This window comes from Belonocnema kinseyi, chromosome 9 (genome assembly GCF_010883055.1).
Source record: "Belonocnema kinseyi isolate 2016_QV_RU_SX_M_011 chromosome 9, B_treatae_v1, whole genome shotgun sequence".
Classification (NCBI taxonomy): Eukaryota; Metazoa; Arthropoda; class Insecta; order Hymenoptera; family Cynipidae; genus Belonocnema; species Belonocnema kinseyi.
In genome coordinates, this window is record NC_046665.1 from 127,482,935 (window position 1) to 127,508,917 (window position 25,983).

The 25,983-nt window shown below is 28.2% G+C and overlaps 1 protein-coding gene across 3 annotated transcripts in view; it reads right to left on the bottom strand.

The window, feature by feature from the left end:
* LOC117180151 (synaptosomal-associated protein 25) overlaps positions 1-25,983 on the bottom strand; it is a 72,550-nt gene that overhangs the window by 42,274 nt on the left and 4,293 nt on the right. For 2 of the 3 annotated variants that reach the window (XM_033372495.1, XM_033372497.1), the window contains exon 2: positions 3,708-3,927. In XM_033372495.1, coding sequence (XP_033228386.1) covers positions 3,708-3,809 — 102 coding nt within the window. In that variant the 5' untranslated portion in view covers positions 3,810-3,927. Of the gene's footprint in view, positions 1-3,707; positions 3,928-10,235; positions 10,306-25,983 lie in introns of those variants that run through there. The other variant, XM_033372496.1, reaches the window with a different exon arrangement.

Here is a 25,983-nt window from a genome sequence, read left to right on the forward strand (position 1 = left end):
CCTTACTTCATCGCCAAACAACTACTTCCCCTCAACTAGATCTCAACTTCACGTCCCCTATTTTCCCTCCTCAGCCTTTCCTCCCGTTTCTACGTACCCTGCTTCACAATCCTATTTTCCCTCCTCAGCCTTCCCTCCCCGTTCCTATATTCCCATTGTTATTCCCCTCTTTACTCCCCCTATTTCGCCCAATTTCCCCATTTCCCCACTTCCCATCATAATCCCACCTCAAAAGCTAACTTCCCCTTCCTTACTTCATCGCCAAACAACTACTTCCCCTCAACTAGATCTCAACTTCACGTCCTCTATTTTCCCTCCTCAGCTTTTCCTCCCGTCCCTACTTACCCTGCTTCTCAACCCCTCTTGAAACTTCGCCTATAATACTCCACTACTTTGTCCCTCCCTCCACTTCTCATTATATTACCGCCTTCCACAATAACTTTTCCTCCCCTCCTCTGCTTCATATCACAACCCCCTACTTCTCACCCCTCTTTTACTTCCTATCCCAATCACTACTTCCCCATCTTAATCACACAGACACCCCGATACTTCCCCTGTGCCACTCCCCCACTGCGTCCCTCCTCCCACATCCTTTCATAAATCCCGCCTCCCACACTAATTTACCTTCCCCGTCACTACTTCTCCGAAAGGCCTATTCATACCAAAATTATCCAAGTATGAATTTCTTTATAACAATTGTTTACATACTTACTAGTTTTTTCACTATGAAAAATATGACGGCAAAGAATCTTTGCCAAGATATTTCTAGTTGATTCTCCCCAAAATTATGAGTATTCATAAAAATATGGTAACAGTTTGCATTTGTTTATAAAAAGTGTTTATATAATTAAACATTTCAGGCGATTTGACCGATATTTCAGTCAGGAGTCTTTGTCCAATACATTCCTGGGTAATTTCACAAAAAAAAAAATGAAGCAACATATCAAAAATGATACAAATTTGCACTTGTTTATAAAAATTCTTTGTATAATTGACATTGTTGGCAGTTTGAAAAATATAACATCAAATAAGTTTGCCAAGATATTTCTAGTTGATTCCGAAGAAAAATTGAGCCTACTCATAAAAAAAATGGTAAAACTGGTTTCACAAAAAGTATAAAGCCTATTTATTAAAAAATTATAAGCCTGTATTTGTTATAAAAAAATGTTTATATAATTAACCATTCATGGCGATTTAACAAATATTTCAGTCAGGAGTCTTTGGCTCGGCATGTCTGATTAATTTCACCAAAAAAATCAAAGCTAGACATAAAAAATGGTAAAAATCTGCACTTGTTTATAACACTTGTTTATATCATTAACGTTTTTGACGATTTAAAAAAAATGACAGCAAATAGACTTTAATGAAACATTTCTAGTTGATTCCAGAAAAAATTTAGCCTATTCATGAGGAAATGGTAAAAATGTGCATTTCTTCATAAAAATTGTTTATATAATAAAAATAGAATTTTTTTCAATATGAAACCAAAGAGTCTTTAGCAAAGATATTTCTATTTAATTCAAATAAAAAATTAAGCCTGCTCATAAACATATGGTAAGAATCAGCATTTGTTTATAAACATTGTTTAGCTTAGTCTAACATTTTTAGCAATTTTCGAAAAAATGACAGAAAAAAGTCTTGGTGAGAATTTCTATTTAGTTCCGAAGAAAAATGTGCCGATTCATTAAAAAATATTACAAATGTGCATTTGTTCATAAAAATTCTTTATATAGTTAACCATTGTTAAACTATGAAAAATATGAGAGAGAAATAACAAAAACTTTCTAGCCGATTCCATAAAAATGAAGCCTTTTCATGAAAAAAGGTCGAAATGTGCAGGTTTGCAAAATTTTTAAAAATAATTGCTGAATTTTCTTTTTGTTTACAGTAATTAAGTTAAATATAAATATGAATACATCTGTTCTATTCAGTTATTCTGACCAGTAGAGAGTTTCTTTCAGAATGTTTTTTTGAGATAAAAATTTATAAATTTGAAATTACCAATTTTGTAAGTTTATTTGTTTATAATTATGATACTTAAATGCCAAAGAAGAAAATAAAATAAGTAAATTCTTCAGAACCTTAATGGTCTATAAAGAAAAATATTTGTCTGGAAATAAAAATAAACCGAGAGTTTTTATCATCTGTGTACCAAATGGTTTGTAGATTATTACCAGACGAATGATAAGACTTGTTTAAAAATAATATCAGACTCACAATTCAAAAGAGTGGAAGAAATATAACACATTATTTAAAGATTTGTAGTATCATTACTATTTTGAAAAATATAATTTTAACAAATAAATTATATAAAAAATAAAAATCATTTCATGCATAACAATAAATTCATTCTTTAATGAAACTTAATAAGTAATTGAAATTTAATTTATCTAAACCTTAACACTTTAAATTTAAATACAATCAAAAGTTCATTGCACCAGATTTAAAGCGATAAATTTAGACTAATCAACGACAAATTTATTCGCTCTCAATTTAAAGGCAATAATTTATTGACACAGGAGATTGGCATTAAACCATTTTTATCGCTATAGCCGTCTTTTTATTAACAAAATCACTTATTTTTTATCATAACAAGGAAATTTTTCTTTTCTGCGGGACAATATTTTTTATTTCAAGAATAAAATGCTGAAATAGAAGAAGGCCAATTAACAATAATTTTTTTTCATAAACAATTGTCATAAACACATTTACTTACATAGCATTTTTTAAATTATAAGACTTTTACTTTCTGTGGAATAATGATTTTTTATCTAAAAAATGATATCTTAACACAGGAGATTGCTATTCAACAACAGTTTTAATTTTTATAAACAGATTTGTTCAAAGAAATCACTTATTAGTTATATTGGATATTTGATTGTCTTCAACAGAAATTTTTTTGTTTTCATCAAGAAATGTTATAAAATAAATCACTTATTAGTTATTTTGCATTTGTTATTTATTTAATATTAATTAAAATATTTATAAATATAATTTACTTCAATAATCTTCAAAAATTCTGCTACTAATATTTTTTTTCAAATGCTTCGAAAGGTACGAAATGCGATTAAATATACAAATTTTCGTTTATAAAATTTCATTCATGCTTATAATTTTAAATATACTTGTTAAACATTATAAACAAACGCCTATGATTTTATATAAAATAAATTTGTTTGCTAAAAACATGCTAAGTTTAAAGAAGTCAGTTTTTCTGTGAAAAGGGCTTTGCAAAAATGATTATTTGCAGAATTTTTAAAGGCCATTGATGGAAATTATATTTAAAAAAATATTAGTCAATAAAAAAATCAGTGCAGATAACAAGAATCGAACCCTAAACCTTTCGGCCATGAAGTAACAACTGCCAGAACTACCGGTCTTTGAAAATTGTTTTTCACCCTACACTATTTCACTTGCAGTTGATATTACAAAAAAATGATTTACAAATGGCAGTCTGTCCTTGTAAAATAAAGCTTGGTCATTTATTTTACAGAAAAAAAAAAAAAAATTAAAAATATTTCCGATTTTTACCCAGAAAAAAGAAAATTATAAAATATAAAATTGTGAGTGGCTTGGTTTCCCCAACCTGTCCGGGTTAGCCCCGCTTTGCGTTGAGGCTAAAAGACTATTATATCGTTCTAATTAATAATTAATAAATAATAATTGATAAATATTAATTAATAGTTATTAATAATAATAATATTGACCTCATCTGCTGTTGATTGGGATTTCATTTGTAACTCCTGCAATTCCGTCCGGGGCGGGCCGGGTTCGGCCGGCGCCGCAGCTGCTGACGTTGGTGCCGGCATTGCTGCAAATTACTGGCCCTTTGCCCTTTGACCCTCTCCTTTGACACCTGATATCTGCCAAACGTTGTCTCTCCGGTCGGCAGCGGATCCAGCACTGTCCGCTCTTGTCTTCTGAAACCTATAATAGGAAATAATTACACTAGAAATCTTATTAATTTATTTTTTTAATTCATTTTTTTGAGGTTTAACAGTCTTGGGTAGAAACCCCTGTAGTTCCGCTTGCGTGTCAATCCGTCGTGCCTTTTTCGGCGGGACTCGAGATTCGAGGCAATTTCAAGACAAGATTCGAGATTAACTTCGAGACGAGGTACGAGACCAGATTCGAGACGAGATTCAAGACTCGGCGAGACGAATTTTCAACAAAACAGATAAATTTTTAACCGAGCAGTTTAATCTTAAACTAAAAAAGACCAATTTTTAATCGAAAATGAAATAGTTTAATTTTGATTTGAAAAAAACTAATTTCAAACAAAAAAAAACGAATTTTCAGGCAAATAGGGGAATAGATTGTTTAAAATAAATCTAAAGTATATACTATGTTAAACTCAATATGAAATGATTAAACATGCCTATTATTTCAAGTAAAATAATTGTATTTTCAACAAAATAGAGACAAAAATAATAATCATTCAATATTCAACCTGCAAGATTAATTTTCTACTGCAATCAACTATATTTTAACTATATGCATGAATTTTTAAATAAATAGATTAATCTTAATCTAATAATGAACAATTTAAAACGAAAAATGAAATAGTTTAATTTTCAGTGCAAAAAAATCTTTTTCAACCAAAAAGATGAATTTTCAAACAAATAGTTGAATCCTCGACTAAAGTAATAACTTTTTCATTAAAATGATTCAATCAAGAAGAATAATTTAATACCAACACAATTCATAAATTTTCCACTAAATAGTTTAATTTTCAAATAAAAAAGATCATTTCTCAAACAAGCATGGAATAGTTAGATTTTCAGTTTACAAAATCAATTTTTAACTAAAAAAAAACAAACTATTTTCAGCAAAATAGTTAAATTTCCAACCAAAAAAGATTAATTTTTAATCAAGAAGAATAATTTTCCACCAAAAATTATGCATTTTTAACCCAGAAAATTAATTTTCCAAAAAGCAGCTCAACTTTTAAACAGAAAAGATTCATTTTCAACGAAAAATGTAAAATTTGATACTTTAACTAAAGAGCTTTTAATTAAAAATAAAAAAAGTTAAATTCAATAACAAAAAAGACGAATTTTTAAGAATTGTCAACGAAAAAGTGAATTTTCAACCAAGACTTTAAAGTCTAAAAAGAAAAAAAATCAACCAAATTGTGAAATTTTTAAGACAAAAAAACGAATTTTTAAGGAAAACAATTGAATTTTCAACCAGAAAATGTGAGTTTTCAAGAAAATAGTTCATTTTTCAACCACAGAGAAGAATCCTTAACAAAAAATCTGCACGAAATAGATGAACTTTCAACAAATTAGTTGAATTTTCAAACAAAAAATATGACTTCTCAAATTAATAATTGAATTTTTAACAACATAATTAAATTTATCAAGCAAAAGAGATAAAATTTCTACAAAGATAGATGAATTTTCAAACCAAAAAGACGACTTTTTAAGAAGAGTTTATAATTTTCAAAAAAAAAGATTTTTTAATCATGAAAGAAAAAGAATTTCAACCAAATTGTTGAATTTTCAAGCCACAAAGACGAATTTTTAACATGAAAATATGAATGTTCAACCATTAAGCTAATTTCCAACTAAATATTTAAATTTTACTACAAAAATAGTTGACTTTGCAACTCGAAAATATGAATTTGCAACAAAAAAGTTAATTTTTAACGAAACAGTTAAATTTGCATCCAGAAGGATAAGTTTTCAAGGAAACTGGTGAATTTTTAACGAAAAATGTAATTGTTGATATTTCAACCAGCAACCATTTTCATGTTGAATTTATACGTAGATATATTCAAACTAACAGTTAAATTTTCAAATAAAAAGAAGAATTTTCTATCCAGAAAAGTAATTTTTTACCAAAAGAAGCGAATCTTTAACAAAATACATGAATTTTCACCTACAAGTTGTATTTTTAAGTGAAAAATATAATTGTTTTCACCAGCAATGGAATATTTAGACTTTTATTTATCAAAATTAATTTTTAACAAGAAAAAAAAGATTATTTAGGAAGATAGTAAAATGCTCAACCAGAAATGATTCTTCTACCATAAAAAATGAAATTTTAACAATGTTGTTAAATGTTCAATTAAAACAGATGAATTCTCAACAAAAAAATGTAAAGCTGATATTTCAACCAAAAATATTTTATTATTAAAAAAAGATGAATTCAAAATAAAAAAGTCCAATTTTCAACAAAATATTTGAATTTTTAACTATAACAGATTTATTTTCAACCAATTAGATGAATTTTGAACCAAACAGATGATTCTTTAACCGAAAACGGGATTTTTTTAAAAAGTAGTTAAACTGTGAACCAAGTAGATGAATTTTTCAATAGTTACATATGAATTTTTGACAACAAATATAATAGATGATATTTCAACCAAAAAAGATTATAAGTTTTAATCCAAAGCAATTTGATTTAAAAAAAAATAAATAATAATTTTAAGCAAATCAGTAAATTCCTCAACAGAAATAAATTAATTTTTAAAACAGGAGTTGAATTTATTTATTCAGTTTTGACCTCTAGTTTATGTAACAAAAAAGTTTCAGTGCATAAGGTCCAAGAAAAAACAATACTGGATTTAAAATTAGTTTAAATTTTATTTAAATTCTTATTTTTTCTTGTGTTATGTTTAAAAACAAATTTTTTATAGTTTTAAAATTTAAATTATATCCAGTCGTATTTTTAGTTAGACCTATGCACCGGAAACGGTTTGCTACACAAAAGTGTTGAATTTTCAACCAAGAAAGATTTTTTTGTTCGGAAAGAAAAAAAAGGTCAGTCAAATTGTTAAATTTCTAACCAAAAAAAAATTTTTAACGAAAAATGATACTTCTACATACTTTTAAAATATCCGGTCTACAGAAAGTGTGTCGGACTACAAAATATTTTAGGCTTCGCAATATCCATTCTATTATAAACTTCAATTCTCCCGACTCATGAATAACAAAAAACTCGTATCCAGTTTTTACAACAGGTCAACCAAGAAACAAATTTCAGGTACATAGTTCTTCTTCTTAAAAAAAAAAAAACAAAAAAAAAGTAACAAGATTGCCTCGCCAGGATCTCATCCAATTTGATTATATCTGAACTCAGCACAGCTTCGCGAAGAAAATTCACCGAAAAAATTCTCTCGGGTATCGCACAATATTGAGCAATATTAACCCTACAGACTCCACTTGAAAAAGAAAAAGTGGCAATAAAAAACGAGTCTAAAGTGCGGAAAAACTCTCATTTGGGAAGACAAATCGAGAGCAAACAAACTCTTCAGATCGATCAAGGTTTCGATTTTTCACCAATTGTTTGGCCTATATTCTACAGGTCAAAACATGATGGCAGATTTTTTGCAAGTAGAGTTTTTGTTATTAAAAAATACACGTTTCTTGAAATAAATTAATTACTAAATTTGTTCAAAAAAAAATTGAGAGTAGGCTTGAAATTTATTCAACGGGAATCAGAGAACTCAACTGTTTTCACTTATTTTATATTATTTTTCAGGAACAAAAACTTTACTTACAAAATATTCTCCGTAATTTTTTTCATTCATCAAATATTTGTCAAAAATTAAAACTTTGATTCCGATAAGGGAGGGCCAAATTTTAACTGATTTCAACATTTTTCTTTGCTGATGATATTTCAAACAAAAAAGATTTTAAATTCTAAATTTAAAAAAAGGTGAATTCGACCAAAATTTTCAAGCAAAGAGATTAATTTTTTACCAAAAAGACGAATTTTCAACAAAATACATTAGTTTTCAACCAAATAGTTTAATTTTTAACTCAAATAATGAATCTTCATTCAAAAAAATAATAATTTTCAACAAGAGTTCGACATTCAACCCGAAAGAGGATGTTTTAACCCAGAAATTTCATTTTCTAAAAATGGAATAGGGGAGTTCACCCTATTACAGTAGATAATTATCTTACATTAGATAATTATAAATGAAAAATTCGAATGGATGTTAAATAATTAATTCCATGTAAATAATAATTAGGACACTATACGTGTTAATATAGTAAAATTATGACTAATTAATGTACTTATATTTGTGCTTATAATTGAGGATTATCTACTGTAGGGTCGTTTCCCCAAGTTAAGTTTTCCATCAAACAGATGAATCTTCAACTAAAACCTTAAACCTTTTTGACAACATACACTAGATTACAAGATTACAAGAGTTTACGTGGGATTACAGAAGATCAAATTAGTGGTTAACCCCTCGTTTGTAGACAACCTCACTTTTTGCTAAAACGAAAAAAAGAAAATATATTTTTTCTCAGAAAGTGATCAGAATTACAATAAGTCTTAGTGCTAACAGGTTACAAAAGAATATTACTGCATTATAATTTTAACTAAATTGAACAAAAATTATTGCATCAGAAAATGTATTTATAAAAAAATCCCTTTAGCACAGTGTGTATTGGATTTTTAAATAGTTTTTTATGCTTAAAAATGTTTTTAAACGACTTCGGTACCACCACCGCTTAATTCTGAACCAGAGATATATAAGCCTTACTCGATTTCAATTTGAAATTTGAAATAAAAAAGTTGAATTTAACAAAAAAGATTAATTTTCAAATAAATAGCTGTATTTTTAAGTTGCATTTTTAATCAAAGAGAATAACTTTTCCAACAAAAATGTTGAACAAAATCGTTAAATTTTCAACCAAAGAGATGAATTTTCAACTATTATGTAACTTAAATTTACAATAGATGGTATTTAACAAATGAGATTAATTTTCTAAAACTATAATAATTACATTCACAACCTAAGATGAATTTTCAACTAAAATATTGAATTTTCAATCAAAAAAAGAAATGAGTTTTCAACAAAAGAGTTCAACATTCAACCCAAAAGATGATGTTTAACAAAGAAGTTAATTTTTTTTTTTAATTGTATAGATAAATTTTCAAAGAAATCAAAAATTCATTTTTAACAAACGAGTTCAACATTTAACGCAAAACATAATGTTTAATCAAGAAGATAGTTCAATTATCAACCAAAAGAATGAATTTTCAAAATATCAGTTCAGCTTGAAAAATCAGTTCAGTTAAACTTTTGACCAAAAGATACGACTTAAAACAAAAGTTGCATTTTCGAGATAATCACTCGAATTCCAAGCAAACCGTAGAGTCTTTAACTAAACGAGATAAATTCCAGATCAAAAATATAATAGTAGACTTTTCTAAAGAAAATGGGATTTCCTAATCAAACGAGAAAAAGGAGAAGTGTGTTGAGAACAGGGCAAAAGTGGGGAATTTGAAAGAAAATTTAGATAGGGGAAAAAGTATATGTATAATCACTCGATCCAGAAATGGATTTTTCGACCGATAAGGAAGGAGGACTCTAAAGTTGGAGTAGTTGGATCCATCTGAAGGAGGTGGAAACAATTGAAGCGAGAGAGAAGGTGGGACAGGAGTTGGGAAAATCAATAGCATGTTTCGTTTCGCGCAAGTGCAAATACCACGTGTGTGTATGACTAGTAGTTCGTAATCCCTTCAAAAAAAATCCAATTCAATCTCAAAATTTCAAACTCGGAAAGAAAGAAAATTTCAAAAATCAGTCAAATCTCGAAACTTGATGAACAAATACCTAAGATTCTACAATCTATACAATAAATTATCCACTCACCTAAAGAATTCCACTAAACCAAAGATGAAAAAAAAAAATTGATGACAGAATCGTTTATCACACGGTTATCTAACAAATTTTAAGCTGAAGTTTTTGGACCCTTTTCAAGCCTGCAATAAATTTATTATAAGAACAAATTTAAAAATGACTTTAAAATGTTTGGGAAAGATTCAGGGTCACCTAGTCCTTGAACGTCAGTTTGACTTTGAAGCTTGGTGATTTACACGAGCAGAGAAAATCATTAGTGTGAAATTTGTTGCATCTCGTTTTAAATAATCAGAATTTTTATTGTGTCTTAATTTCTCTTCGTGTCTCAAAATTTTGGAACTCAAAACTGCACAGAATTTAGCGTACTTTTGAGGATCGTTCAACAGAGACCATGAGAAACAATTTCAAAATCCCTTCTATTTACAAGCATTTGCGAGCTTAGAAGTCTAGGGCGGATTTTGGAATAGTTCACCAGGAGGCAGGAGTCAGGATTGGGAGTGAAAACTCTGCGGACGACCGATGATTCGCGGGAATAACCGAAGACCTTCGGGGAAAGTCGATAAATTTGGCAATGAACAAATTGTAATTTGAAATTTCTAATCTTTAATCTGGGGTTTGCACCTACCAGTGCGTTTTTGATTCAGATGGAGCACAACAATCAGAATGTTTTTTGGGGAAGACTTCTCTCGGCGGGGTTAAATCGACGACTGGCGAATCCCGAATTTCCCGAGCATCCGATCCGAGTTCCGGAGAGACATCTACACGTCGGATTGGTAACGTGAGACTATTGTCTATTGAGGATGAGAAGGAAGTGGCTTTTTTTTAAAGCTGCGATTGCGTTAAAGGGTTAAGGTTAGGGTTAAATTTATAGAATACTTCACGGACAAAAATGCCAGCTCTCAAAATGTGGAAAATAGGGATATTATTCACGAAAATAAGGAGAATATAGGGGAATAAATTATTTTTAACAAAATTAATATATAGGTACCATATTAGATTTAATATATATTGCATTTTCCACAAAACGGTTGAATTTTATACCAAAAGAAATGCATTTTCAACCCAAAATACGAATTCGCAATAAAATAACTCATTTTCAACTACACAGCTGCACTATCAATAAAATAGTTGAATTTTCACACAAACAAAAAAGTTAATTTTCAATCAATAAAAATGACTTCTCTATCATAAAAGATAAAACTTTCAATTTAAAAGGACGATTGTCAAAAAAAATTTCAATTTTCGGGAAAAAAAGAAGGCTTTGACAAAATAGTTGAATTTTCAACAAAATATTAAAATTTTTAAGCAAATAGCTGAATTTTCAACAACTACAAAAACGAAATTTTAACCAAAGAAATGCATTCTCCAAAGCTCAACTAAAGTAATGAATCTTTAACAAAGAAACAAAAAATTTAACCAAATAGTTGAAATTTCAATCAAAAAGGTGAATCTCCCGCCAGAAGATTAATGTACTACGAAAAAAGACGAACTTTACCAAAATACCAAAAAGCTAGCTCTTAAGTCCGGAAAAAACAGGGCTTTTTTTCACGAAAATAGGGGAATAAATTATTTTCAATCAAATTTATGTATATAGGTTTCATATTAAATTCAATATTTCACCAAAATAATTTACTTTTAAATCGACCAATATGAATTTTGAACCCGAAAAGTCTAATTGTCGAATAAAAATATAAATGTTTAAAAACGTAGTGGAATTTTCAACAAAATAGTTAAATTTTCAAAAACAAATTTTAGTTTTTAATCTCTGAGTTGAATTTTTAACAAAATTGTCGAGTTTTCAAACAAAAAAGATTAAATATCAACCAAAAACAGTTGTATTTTTAATTATATAGTTGAATCTTGAAGATAAAGACAAATTTTTCACACAATCTAGTAGGAATGCGAACTAAAAAAAAAAGAATTTTCTCATAAGAAAATTTCTATTAAAAAAGATGGAATTTTCAATACAAAAGGATTAAACTTCAACCAACAAAAGTTGTAATTTCAACTAAATTGTTGAATTTACAACAATATCTTTGTTTATATTCAGAAAAAATTACATTAATTCATAAAAATAATACTTTTCCATCCAAAAAGACGAATTTTGAGTAAAACAGTTGAATTTTCGATGAAAAAGGATAACTCATAAGCAAAAAATAGTGGAAATTTCAATCCAATAATGCAATTGTCAACCAAATAGTAAACTTTCTTACCAAGAGAGACGAATTTTGCACCAAAAAAATATGATAGTAGACTTTTCAACGAAAAATAGTTTGATTTCTCATTAAGTTCTACATTTAGAAAAGGGTTCGAATTAAACAAATACTTGTTCGACCCTATATCAAAGTTAGAATTTGTTTGCATTAAAGAAACTGTTGTGTCCGAATTAAATAAGTTCTGTTTGAACCAAACAAATATTTGTTTGACCCCATAAAGGCCAAGTTTCTTTAGAACAGGGGAAAGAGAGGGATTCTTGAAAAAATAAAGAATATTATATAATAATAAAATAAATTATCGTAATAAGTACTGTGTGGTAGAATAAAGAAACTTATTCTCGACGACACAGAAGCATTTCGTAATCTATAATCTGTTAGTTGTCTATAATAAGGAACCATACAACTGGGAAATTCCAAAATTGGATTATAATATTCCTTGATATGATATAGGCCTTTGCTTGTTTAAGGAAAACCATTTCCGCGCAGTTAAGACATAATAGGTTATTCCTGGTGCATAATCATTTCTAAATCATAACAAAATTGACATTATCGATATATCTAGCTCTCCATTCTGGCACTAATTATATTATAAGTTACGTAATTTACTCATGACAATATGATGTGCACTTTTTTCTCATTTAGTCTAATATTATTTATGTGTTAATTCTTCTTTTCTGATCCTACCTAACAACCTGCTGCGCTGTTTCTTTGATTCATACCTATATGCTTTGCCGCAAATATAGCTAAGTAAATATAAAACGTTGATTTAAATTAGACCGAAATCCAAATTAAAAATTCCATTTAACGTCCAATAATCAAATTGATGCACAATCCTGTTAAACAAAACAAGAATCCAACGACCGAATTTGGACCACAACAAATAAAACAAAATCAAAAATCCTATTGTAGTTTTTGGACATAGAAGTAATTAAGGGTTGGAATGGTAATATTATTACCAATTGGTACAGAAAAAGTACATATTCAGGTAGAATTTTAAATTTCCTTTCTGCTCATCCCTTTCAAAACAAAATTGCAGTAATTAAAAACTTAGTTGACAGAGTTCTAGGTTTGTCCCACTATTCACTTCACACAAGAAATTTGAATAATGTTAGGAATATCCTTTTTCTGAATCATTATCCAAAAAAGTTAATTGAGAAACATATTGCAATTAGAGTTCAACAAATCAAAAACAAAGAGATTAATAATTTGCTTGTAGATAATCAGAAAGAGTTAAAGGAATATAGTTCGCTTAATACTTTTCTTCTTCCATTTTTTGGTCAAATTTCTAAAACTATTGAACTTATGTTAAAAAGTTTTTAATTCATACTATTTTCCGCATTCCATTTAAAAAGGATTCGGTGATAATTTTTTGCAAAGATCCTTTAGATAATTTTGAAAAAGGGTGGTGTTTTCTATAAGATCACTTGCAGGATCTGTAATCAAACTGGCAGACTTCTTAATACTAGGATAGAGGAACACAAAAGTGATGTTCGTTTGGGGCGCTCTTATAAAAGTGTTCTTGCCAGATATACAAAGGCATTTGTTGATGTTTACCATGAGTTTGATAGGGGATAGTGCTCAAATTTTACATAGTGAAAGTAATGAGAGAAAGAGGGAATTCATGGAAATGCTTTATATTAAAAAACAAAAAAGTTATCTATTAATTTAAAAACCGATTTGGATGGGTTGAACTCAGGTATCAAAGAGAAAGCACCTGTTCATGGGTGCTGTCAATTTTTACCACTAAAATTTTTCTTGCCTTGATAAGGGTACTGTACGAGTACCGAAACGTTGGTAATGCACAATTAATTTATGTTTTTTATTTTTATTTTATTGTAATTTGATGATAATAAAAATAAAAAAGACGAAAGAAAGAAAAAGAGAAGGAAGGGGATTTGGTTGGCTACCTTCTCATCTTTCTTTCCTCTTTTTTATTTTTGTCCGAAAATTTTATTTTATTTTTTGGTTTTTTTTTCAGATTACAATAGGATTTTTGGTTTTCGTTTATTTGTTGTGGTCCAAATTTGGTCGTTGGATTCTTGTTTTGTTTAACAGGATTTTGCATCAAATGTTTTGTCAAATTGGGCTAAAAATTTTAATTATTACTTTTTTTCTTTCTCCTATTATTAGTAGCATTTTTATTATTAATGATATTTTCTATTCTTGTTAGTTAAGTCATTCAATCTAGCTCTTTTTTATGTGTTTCTCAGCAAATTTATGAGGGTAATTATTATAATAAAGGTAAAAACTACTGTGCTTGTATGTATTGCATATGATGATTCAATCGAAAGTCGTTAAGAAATTTTCCAGAGTAAGTACATTTACGTAACTCATTTGTTTTTATGTAATTATTGTCTGATATATCTAATCAATTATAAATTAAGAAGGCTAATGGATTTGGTATTTTCTGAAGGAGTGTTTAAATTATTTATTAAAGAGAAAACTGGCCTGACGATAGGAACGTTAGTCAAGATTCGCGGTACAAGGAAACGTCATTAAGGACAACAAAATTACCAAGATTGTCGGCGCAATTAATTGAATTTGATTTAATAAAACTTGGCAGCTAACTGACCAACCATTAAAAAATAAAACTGTGAGATTAAAACAACAAAAATCAATAAAAAAAAATCAATTATCGACCTTTTATCATCCTAATATAATGGTATCAAATTGTAACTGCGGAAAATTATACATGCTTTCTTCCACTATGTATTACGTACACTCTGCGAAAGTTCCTCTTGCGTAAAAAGGATGTCTTTTGGGCCCAAATGGATGTTCTTCCTAGACTTAAGGCCAAGAGGATTTTTATTTGTCTCAAAAAAATTCTTTTTGCAGCAAACATTATCCTTTTACGACAAACTTCACCTAATCTTATAGCCTCGGAGAGTCCATATGTTCCGTCTGTCGTGCCGCAAGAATTGAAAATGGCTCATTTTGTCGATCGCAATTCGTAGTTTAGGACATAAATTAGAAATTTTTTTGTTTGAATCGAATAAATTCATTCTTTCATATAGAGTCAAACTATGTTTGATCGATTCAACCTCTTGCCTGTTCTATTTTGAACCACTAGAATATCTTTTTTACACAAACAAAATCATTTGTGTGCATGATTAGGCAAAGTTTGTTGAAAAAGGATAATGTTTGCGGCAAAACGAATACTTTTCAGGCAAATGAAATTCCTTTTAATCTTAAATTTAAGAAGAAATTCCACTATTGTGTCAAAAAGCTTCCTTCTGGTACAAGAGAAAATTTCACTGAGTTTATGGGGTCAAAAAAATGTTTGTATGGTGCAAAGAAACAACGAACTTTTTTTTGAGTCCTAATTAGTAAAATTATAGTTTTATGTCCCTGAAATTACTCCAGCTCGAACTTCAAATGAGTTTTCCTATAAAAGTAACATTCATTTTTGAACTCAATGTTTTGAATTTTACTTATTTCAAAAAAGCTCGATATTATTTTTTCCTAATATATTTAATGTTATAAAATATCTAAAAGTGATAAACAATAAAAAAATTCCAGTAAAAAAATGCTTTAATAACCTTCATGAACTAAAACGTTTTTCTGCTGTACAAACATCTCCATAAAAAGATAAAATGCGGAGTTTTCAATTGATCCAAATCTTTTATATAATACACTCTCACTCAATTTTTAAAGCAAAATAAAACTTTTTAAACAATAATTTAAAGAATGTGAAAAAGCGAATTATTTTCACTTATTTAACAATGAACTCAATACTTGTTGTTTTAAAATATTTAAAACGCCAAAAAATGACCCAAAGGTAATAAATAATAAAGAAAAGTTGCAAGTACAAAAATGCTTTAGTAACATCAATGACAACAAAAATAATGTTCTGCTATACGAAAATTTTCATAAAACGCACAGTTTTCAATTCATCAAAATCTTTAATCATACTTTTTTATTCGGATTTAAACATGAAATAGCTTTTCTAAAACAATAATTTAAAATATTTAGACAAAAATTAATCGCTAGTTGATTGAGTTTCACGGTGGTCAGATGAAAAATATTTGTTTGCTTCCTCCTTGCATTCTCAATTATTTTATTTAATTAAATTTTTAATTGCCACTGTTTTAATTGTTATTTTATAAAATAAAATGCATTCTTAATAAACTTGTTAAACATTTTATTGAATACTTTTTCCTTAAATATTTTTCTTTAAAAACGCATTAAATTTTTTTAAATTATAAAGAAAATGTAATTATTGTATTTTTAAACATTTTTTAGACCTTATAACCTTGTTTTATACTGCCATTTATTTATTTTTTATTATTTACATCATAAAAAAGTATTATGTAAGTATACATGTGATTGACAAAATATTATCCATTTGTAGTTCAAGACATTTTCTATGATTAATGAATTGTTTGACTGAAAAACTTAATTTTATTAATTTTTTATAAATATAGATACTAATAATATCCGCATTTAATTTTCTATAATTAATGACATTTCGAAATGAAATTTTCTATGATTATAGAATTCATTGACTGAAAAACTTAATTTTGTTAATTTTATGAAGTTTTTATAAATACACATATACTTGTAATATCCTGATTAAAGCTATACTTAATTATTTAAAATAGCAATATTATACGCGCGCTACAGTAAACAGGAAGCATTGCATTGCCAATTAATAATATAAAAATACAAAACAAGGTTGCTCTGATTTTAATTTAAAATTGTATAGTTTGTTCATTTAGACAATATCATTAGATAAGAAATTTAAAATAGATAAATTTTGAATGCCTAGTTCTCCCATGATTTTTTAAACAAATTGTTATATTTTCTTTATAGCGAGGGGCTTGACAAATTCGTAAGCTGCTTTAAAAATATTCAGTGTTCAATCCTTTTTCGGAATTTTTAGATTTCGCAGGACTTAAAATTGACTTTATTATTCAGTGAAATAGTTACATTTTCAATATGTATCAGTATTCAATGAATAATTTTAAATTATTCACTTCGACATTTGCAATTATGATATTTTGTCACAAATTTAAAAAGTTTTTCAGTTATGCAGAATTTAAATTAAAGTTTATATTTTTTAAGATATCTAATTAACAAATATTTACTCTTCAAAGTGCCCATTTTTTGGTAAGAATTTTTAATGTTTCATTTTGAATCCGCTAAATTTTCATTGTTCTATAAATATAATACTCTTAATTTTGAACAAAATAATTGCCATTTTTAATTTTTAGAGTTTAAAAGCTGTGAATTAAAAATTTTAAAAACTGTATAGCCTATGCTATAGCGTTCCTGCATTTAAATATGGAACTTTGTAATTTGGAAGTTGAATTTCTCAATTTTTCCTCTTAGTAAAAGAAACTCAGTGGAATTTTTTCAAATTGAAAAAAAAGTTTTAGTGTAAGTTTTTAAAACTTTAAAAATTTCTAAGTTTTCGAAATTTACTGCATAGGTGTAAAAATCGTAGACATTTTTCGTACTATTTCGGATAGCAATTAAGAATATCAAATTGAAAATTATGAAAAAATTTCTGCCTAATTAAGGAATTATTTTTTACTTGAGGAAAAATCAATTTTTTGGATTCGGCTAGATTAACATTTTTTTAATGTTAAAAAATCTGTTGCCTAAAACTTATTGAGTTTAAATTAGAATAAGACATGATAATTTTATATTTTCAAAAATAATTTTTTTTACTTATAACTTTCATAAATTTTGTAATTTTTGTGATTTTCAAACAGCTATTATCGAACGCGAAAATTGTGTGTAAACAAAATACTACTATGTCTTGCAACTCTAATTTAAATTATATAAGGTTCACATAACCAAATTTTTAACTTTTTAAAAATCAATTTTAATCTTGCCGAATCCAAAAGTAATTTTTCTTTATTGAAAAAAGATTTCCTGTATTTAGCAGGAATATTTATTATTATTTTTATATCCGGATGATTTTTCATTACCTTGAGCACTACACAAAAATAATTTTAGGGTGGCCGTTTTAATTCAGGAAAAAAATGCCCAGTCATTTTCCGATTCACAAAAATGTTTCACGGTTTAAAAAATTCGAAATGGTTTAATTTTAAGTAGATTAATAAATTCGAATAATCAGTGAAAAAAATTATAGACGCAGTACATGTATAATCTTTCAATAATTTTAAGAATGAAATGACTTTTGAGTCTTGCATAATTATTTCAAAATTAAAAACACTTTTTTTAAGAGTGATTTGATTTGTGTGTGAGCCTAAAGTTAGTAGTTTATCAAATTTGCAAATTCCTTTCTACATTTGCATAATTAAAATTATTTATGTGCACCAATGTTTTGAACTTAATAAATATTATTGAATTTCAAAATAATTTCTCAAAATAAAATAACGAAAAAGAGTTATCACTGCGAAAATTCATTTTCCTAGAATGTGTGCAATGTCTGTTGTATCAAGTCTACAGTTCTTATATTAAGAAAACTGATGTGATTCTATCTTGATAACTTAGGTATCTTCGAAGTAAATGTAACATTCGTTTCAAATTAATAATTATTTGAGGGAAAATATTCAAGCATTATTCTAAGAGAAATTATTTCTTCGCTGAATACATTAATTTTCTCGTCTCAATAACATGAACATTCTTTCAATTAAAATAGTAGTCAAAATAAGGATATGAATTTACTTGGATCAAGAAACACTTTGTCAGAGTTTTAGTAACTTATCATGAGAATATAATATTCTTAATTCGAAAGGAAACGTGGAATATCGGCGAATACAAGTTGAAAAGAATAGAAACATTCAAGTTGCTACACAGATTTAGAGGAAACAGGGATTGGAATAACAAGCAAGCGTGCATGAGCAGTCGAAAGGAACTAGCAGAACTGAGAGGAAGATTGATCAAGGATTGGTTGGATAAAAAGCAGAAGCAGGTAGCAGAGAGTAGAAATATTACAGAATGGTGAAAGGCCATGAGTTGGTATAAAAAGAAAAGGAGTATGGTGGATAACACAATTAGGAAAGAAGTATGGCTAGAACATTTTATGCCATATTGGAGAGAGTAGAGGAATTTTTAGAAGAGGCTGATGAGAAGAAGGGAAAGAAAAGAGTTGACGATTTGAGGTTTGAGGATAATAGGAAGAAGAAAGAATTGAACGATAGTAAAGAGAAAGAGAGCGGAGAAAAAGAAGAGAGAAGTGAAGAAATATTAGAGGAGGATGATTTAAACAAATCGCCAGAGAAAGAGAAAATACTTGCAAGGATAAGGAAGTTAAAAAAGGTAAGGCTGCAGGAGAGGATGGGATTGTAGCAGAATTTTTGATGGGCGTGCCCAAAGAAGGAATGGAAAAACTTATACAATTGATCAAGGACACATGGCAGAAGAAGCGATTCATAAAACGATGGCGTACGGCATCGATCTGTACTATTCACAAAAAAGGGGATGAGAATTTTACAGGTAACTAGAGAGGAATTTCATTGCTGGATATAGGCTATAAAATATTGGCGTCGATTATGGCAGGAAGTTTGAGCGAGAAGTTAGAGAGAGAAAAGAAATTAACGGAAGCTTAAGCAGGGTTCAGTGAAGGACAAAGTACCATAGAGCAGATCTTTGTCCTGAATACGATAATAGGAAAAAGACTGAGAAGAGAGGCAAGTTTTATGCAGTATTTTTTGATTTTAAAAAGGCGTTTGATATGGTGGATAGGAAAAGGCTGTGGACGAAAATGGAAGGGATGGGGATAAATGGAATGTTCCTAGAAATGACCGAAGAAATTTACAAAGAGACGTGGAATGAAGTAATAGTGGGAGAGCAAAAGACTGAAAAATTCACAACAAAAAAGGGTGTGAGGCAGGGGTGTCCGTTCAGCCCCATCTTATTCAACATCTGTATTAACGACTTAGAAACAGAACTAAGAAGAAAAGGAGATGGAGGCACGGTACTCAGTCCAGGTTCAAATATAAAAATCTATGCATTGCTCTATGCAGATGATGTGGTGATAGTAGCGGAAAGTAAGCAGGACCTAGATAAAATGATTGAGAATGTAGAAAGATGGACGGAGAAAAATTTGATGGAGGTAAATGTGGAGAAAACAAAAATTATGGTGTTTAGGAATGAATTGCAAATCAATACAATACACACGTTAGGAAGACATCAGGAAAAACGCAGCGATTAATTAATAAGGTATGGAGCGAAACAAATAGAGCTGCGATAACAAACTTGAAGAGAAAACTTTTTTTATGGACTCGACGGTGAAAACGGCGTTATTGTATGGGGTAGAAATTTGGGGATGGAAAAGAAAAGAAGCGATAGAGAAGGACCAGAGCAGATATGTGAAATCGAGTCTGGGAGTAGGAAAGAACACACCTGATTACATATGGAAGATGGAGGCAGGGAGAAGGAGTGTGGAAATAGAGGCAAGAAGAAGGGCTGGGGCTTTTATAATAAAGATACTCTCTGTGGAGGAGGATAGATGGGCAAGAAAGTGTACAAAGGAGGAAATAAGGAATATTAGGAATGACAATCCAACCCGCTGGGGGAGGTCGTTGGAGGAAGTAATGAAAAATATGGGAGACGGACAAATAATTAAAGTGATGGAAGGAAAACTAATAGAAAAAATTGTGGCAAGATTAGTTGAGCTGGAAATGATAGCAGAAGCCCAATACATACAGAAAGATTGGGGAAAAAAAGAACAATCCAGCATCTGCAGCTATTATAAAGAGATTAAAAAGAATACAGAGATGGAGACATGCTGGCAAAAAGAAAAACTAAAGGGGAGACAGAAGGAAGTGTGGGCTCGATGGAGATGTGGAAATGCGATAAAGGAAGGAAAGAAAGGCTTCAAAGACAACAATTGCAGGGCGTGCAAGGTCAAAGAGGAAACAGTACAAATGTAATCGAGTGTGAAGAAGTAATGAAAAAGTTAAAAACACCGGGTAAAGAATGGTGGAGAAGTTGGAGAGAAAAGAATAGACAGAAGGACTGGAGGAAGGAGTTACTGGCAGATTTACAGAAGGAAGTGGACAAAGACTTGTGTTTAAATCTGGGCAAGATAGAGGAAATATTGAATGTTAAAGATTAGTGATGCAATCTGAATGTGATTTAAGTTAAGCCATTAGGTAAATAGTTGTAATTAAACTAGTTTGTAAGTGTTCATATTGTTAATGAAGGAGAAAAGGCGAGTGAAGGTGTAAAACTGAAATGTAGCACCGAAGAAAGAATGAATTGAATTGAATATTCTTAATTCAATATTTTAATAAACTTCACGCAAATAAGTTTAATGGAACAAATTAACTAATTAGTTTTTTGCCTGGAGTAAATATATTCTTGATTCAAATAGTTGTTCTGATTCTATTATTTTCTTGATTCAAGAAAATTGGTCCCCTGTAAAAAGAAAATACTTGCTTCTTTCAAGTAAAATCAGCCAAGTAAATTAGCCTACTTGATTCAATGCAATTTTTTTCAGTGTAGCCACGATAAAATGAACAGATCAAAATTTAGAAAGGGAACAATAACTATTTTTAAAACGAGTCAATTAGAAGGACTTAAATGAGACATTTCACTTCCTAGATCCGAAAATTAATTTGTAGATTATAACGTTCAATCAAGCTTGAGTCGAACAAAGCTAGGATGTATCACTATATAGTTTCAGATTAGTTCCAGAATATTGTTTCTGAAGACAAAGTTTGTAACTTTGAAGTAAACATTAAACATCCTAAGAGTCTCTGAACCAGCAAAGTGACAAATCACTACATGACTAAAATCTTTGCATAATCCCACTAAAGAGGATAATAAATGAGTTAAAATCGCATTTATGTTTTTAATTATTTTCTCTAGATTGGATTTTGTCGCAGTGAGTTTGACTGCTGATAATCTATTTCCCTGGATCGAATATCGATTAACAATTAATTGGCTTTTACTTTTTGCAGCTTGCAGTGAATTTTCTGTCCCCTTGTCGCTATAAATTCCGGAAAAACCAATTTGCTTGACCGAACGTTTTTACCTTTAGAAGGAATAAAAATATGAAATAAATATGAATATAAATTCCATTTTCCATTTTTCTTTCAATTGTATACGATTGGAGTGGCACATTTTGGCTTTAATCTTTATCATAGAATATATCTTTCTACATTACCTAAATCTCAAATTTTGAAAAAGAATTTTTGAGCAACATAACTTAGATATTAAGTCATTTGGTGAGCTTTTTTTTTTCATTTTAATAAAGAACAAACGTGAAAGTTGACCAGCGAGATTTAGAACTCGGAAGCTAAACCTGATATCAAGATAACTGTAATCTAAATTCCGTGGATAGTTTCGTTGCTGAATGGCATGTTTTAACTTTTAAATGTTAAAGTCGGGGCCCAGATAAAAGTCCCTGTGGGATAAAAAATTGGATGTAGAGGGTACTTTTTTCATAACAAAAAGTGCGGTATAATAAAAAAGTTTTTAAAGGTAGCAGATTTTTCTTATACATACGTAGTCATTTTTCTGTTTTGAAATTATTTTTAGATAACTATACCTAAGATTTCAAGCAAAAATATATTAAAATTTAAAAAAAATAGTTTACTCTACAAAAACAAAAAAGATTAATTTTCTACTCAGAGATGAATTTGCAGCACAAAAATACGACAGGCGAAAGCCAAAAACACAAGAAGAGAGTTCTGTTTTCAAGCTAAAAGTCGAATTTTCTACAAAACAATTAACTTTTTAATAAAGACTTCATTTTTAACGAAACATTTTTCAAGAAAAAAAGTTTAATTTTTTTACAAAAAGAATATTAATTTTCTACAAAAATAAACAAATTTTTAAACCAAAAAGACGAATTTTTACAAAAATTTTAACTTTTTAAACCAAAACTAAGAATTTTCAACAAAATAGAACAATTTTCTACGAAAAAAACGCAAATTGTAGCTCTGCAAAATTTAATATTAGTTAATTTTGGAAGACATGCATCTGAGAAAACTATTTAAAAAAATAGATTACTGTATCTTTTCAAAGCAACAAGTTCTTTTTAAACATATTAATAGAATTTCAAACTTTTGTCTGAAAGTAATTAAACTGTCTAAAGTTAGTTAATTATAGAAACTGTATAGTCTGAAATCAAAAGTTCTAGTGCAGTGCAAAATTAACTTGATTTTTTAAGAAAAATTTCCATTTTTTTATCCTAATATTTAGAAATTATTTATAATGAATGTAAATTTTTATTAAAAATCTTATTCTTTAATCCATAAATGACAACATTTTTTGTCTATTTATCCGCTTTTTCCAGGTAAATGCAAAACTGAATTATGGAACCTAATAAGAAAAATCTAACTTTTTTTGGTCGAAATTTCATTCTTTTCAGTTTAAAATTTTATTGAAATTCTTTTTCGAGCAACAATTTTTTTATTGCAAAATCAAGTATTTTGTTGAACATTCGTTTTTTTGGTTTGAAAATTCCACTCTTTTTAAATAAATTTTACCTCTTTTAGTTAAAAATGCAACTGTCTGTTTAAAAAGTTAATCTGATTCGTTTGAAAATTAACGTTTTTGTTCAAAATTGAACTGTTGTGTAAACATTTAATTCTTTTGCTACCAAAATCGACAAATTGGTAGAACATGTATCTACTATTTGGCTGAACAGTAACGTATTTTGTTGAAGATTCGTCTGTTTTGGTACACAATCAATATTTTTTTATTAAAAATGTAACTTTTTTCATTTTTAAATAAAATTTTTGGTTGTTGAAATATAAACTATTACATTTAAAAATTAATTTTTTTATGTTGAAAGTTCAATTACATGGTTTAAAGTTGAACTACTCTGTTAAAAGTTTTTTTTTTAATTCATCATTTTTGTTACGAATTATTATTTTTTTATTAAAAAAGAGTATTTTCAACTGAAAAATATAATCATTCTGTTGCAAATTCAAATTATGGTTAAAAATTAACTTTTTTTGAAAATTCATATTCTTGGGTAGAAAATTCCACAATTTGATTAAAAAATGAACTATTTAGTACCAAATTAAACTGCTTTTTAGAAAATTCGTTTTTTTTTTATGAAAATGATGTCTATGAATTGAAAATTTAATTGGCCCATTTTGCTTCAAAATTGATTTTTTTTAGTTTAAAAATTCAAATATTTAATTTACATACTTTTAGAGACAAAAATAATATAAACTAAAAATTAATTAAATACAATTTAATCTAAAAACGCATCCATTGTCCAAAGTATTTAGTTCAAAATTAATGTATTTTTCTGAAAAAATTTTATTTTGGTAGACAATTAAACTTCTTGGTTTGAAATTCCATTATTTGGTTAAAAATATATGTATTTTGTTCAAAATTTCGTCTTTTCTGGTAGAAAATTAATATTCTTGGTTGAAAATTTAACCTGTTCGTTAAAAACTAATTTTTTTTAATTCGTCTCTTTTGTTAGAAACCCCGTTTTTTGTATCAAAATGCAACTTTTTTTAATTAAATTTTTTTTTAAATATCAACTATCACATTTTTGTTGAAAGTTGAACTGATGTTTTAAAATTTATTAATTTTTTTTATTGAAGATATATAATTTTACTTAAAAATTCATTTTTTTGTTCTTAAAAATTCGTTTTTCCAACTAAAAATTTTACTATTATGTTAAAAATTAACTTTTTAAAGAAAATTCTTTTCTGGTTTGATTGAAAATTAAACTATTTTGTTGAATATTCTTCCTTTTGGCTTGAAAATTAATCCTACTTTTTTTTAATTTACATTAAAATCTTTTTCTTGTAAAATATCAAATCCCTTTAGGTTGAACATTCAATTAGTTGGTTTTAAGTTTAACTACTTTCTTAAAAATTTACTTTCTTTACTGAAAATTCGACTTTTTTGTTCAAAATTAACTTTTTAATTGAATATGAAACTATTTTGTTGTAAAACTAAAGTGCTAAACTTACTATTCATAAATAACTTTTTTTTTGTAAATTCATATTTACGGGGTAAAAAATTTAACCATTTAGTACAAAATAAAACTTTTTTTCGAAAATTCGATTTATTTATTGAAAATTAATCTTTTTCGTTGAATATTCAACAATTTGGTTAAAAATGTATGTATTTTATTGGCACTCCATCTTTTTTGGTAGAACTTTCATCTTCTTGGTAGAGAACTCGTCCTTTTAATATGAAAATTCATCTCTTCTGGTTGAAAGTTCATCTATTTTTATTAAAAATGCAATTTTTTGCTTGAAAATCTGTGTTGCTTTGAGAATTCAACAATTTTATTGGAAATTCATCTTTTTTCGTACAATTCAAGTGTTTATTTTTAATTAATTTTTTTGTTTAAAAGATCACCCCGCAATAGCAGACAATTGTGAGAAAATAGTGTATTTAGCCTGATTTTTCGAAATAGTAGCAAAATAGTATAAACGCTGAAAAAAGTGTCAAATAGGGTCAATAGTGTAGTGAGTCCGAAACCGGATCTTTTCATAAAAGCGGAAAGCTCTTACTGACACACGCGGCAAAAGGTTTGTTGAAATTAAACAAATTCTTTATTTAGTACAGGATTAAACAAATATTTGTTTGATTCAAATACACCGCTGCTTACCTCAAACAAATTTTATCTTTATTGTCCAAATTATACCTTTGCTATAGGATCAAACTTTTTTCTGAGTCCAAGCAGAGATAGTTTTTTTTTTCATTCCCTTGTCTTCTTTTATCATACATAGTGACCGAAAAACTTTATTTTCCACATTCCTTGAATTTACCTAACCAATTTTTCATTTTTTGCGACAATTATTATTGAAAGACCAGCATTTCAATCTTGTACCAGTTTTAATATATAATCTTTTATAAACGTAATAAAATAATTTCCGATAAAACATTTTTATTTATTTATTTTAACCAAAAAAGATGAATTTTGACTAAACTACTTGAGTTTTAAAAAAAATAGATGAATTTTCAATCAAATAGTTAAATTTTCAACTAAAAAAATGAGAAATTTAAATGATCAAACAGATGAAATTTCATCTACATTGGTGTATCTTTAACCAAAAAAATACATTTTCAACAATATACATTAATCCGTAACAAAAAGATTGTTCAATCAAGAAACAAAAAATTGCAACTAAATTGATAAATTTTCAAGTCAAAAAGAAGAATTTTGAACCAAAAAGATCAATTTTCTACAAAAAAATAAGATTTTTTATGAACAGGGCCGGCTACAGAAAAATATTTCGGGGGGGGGGGGGG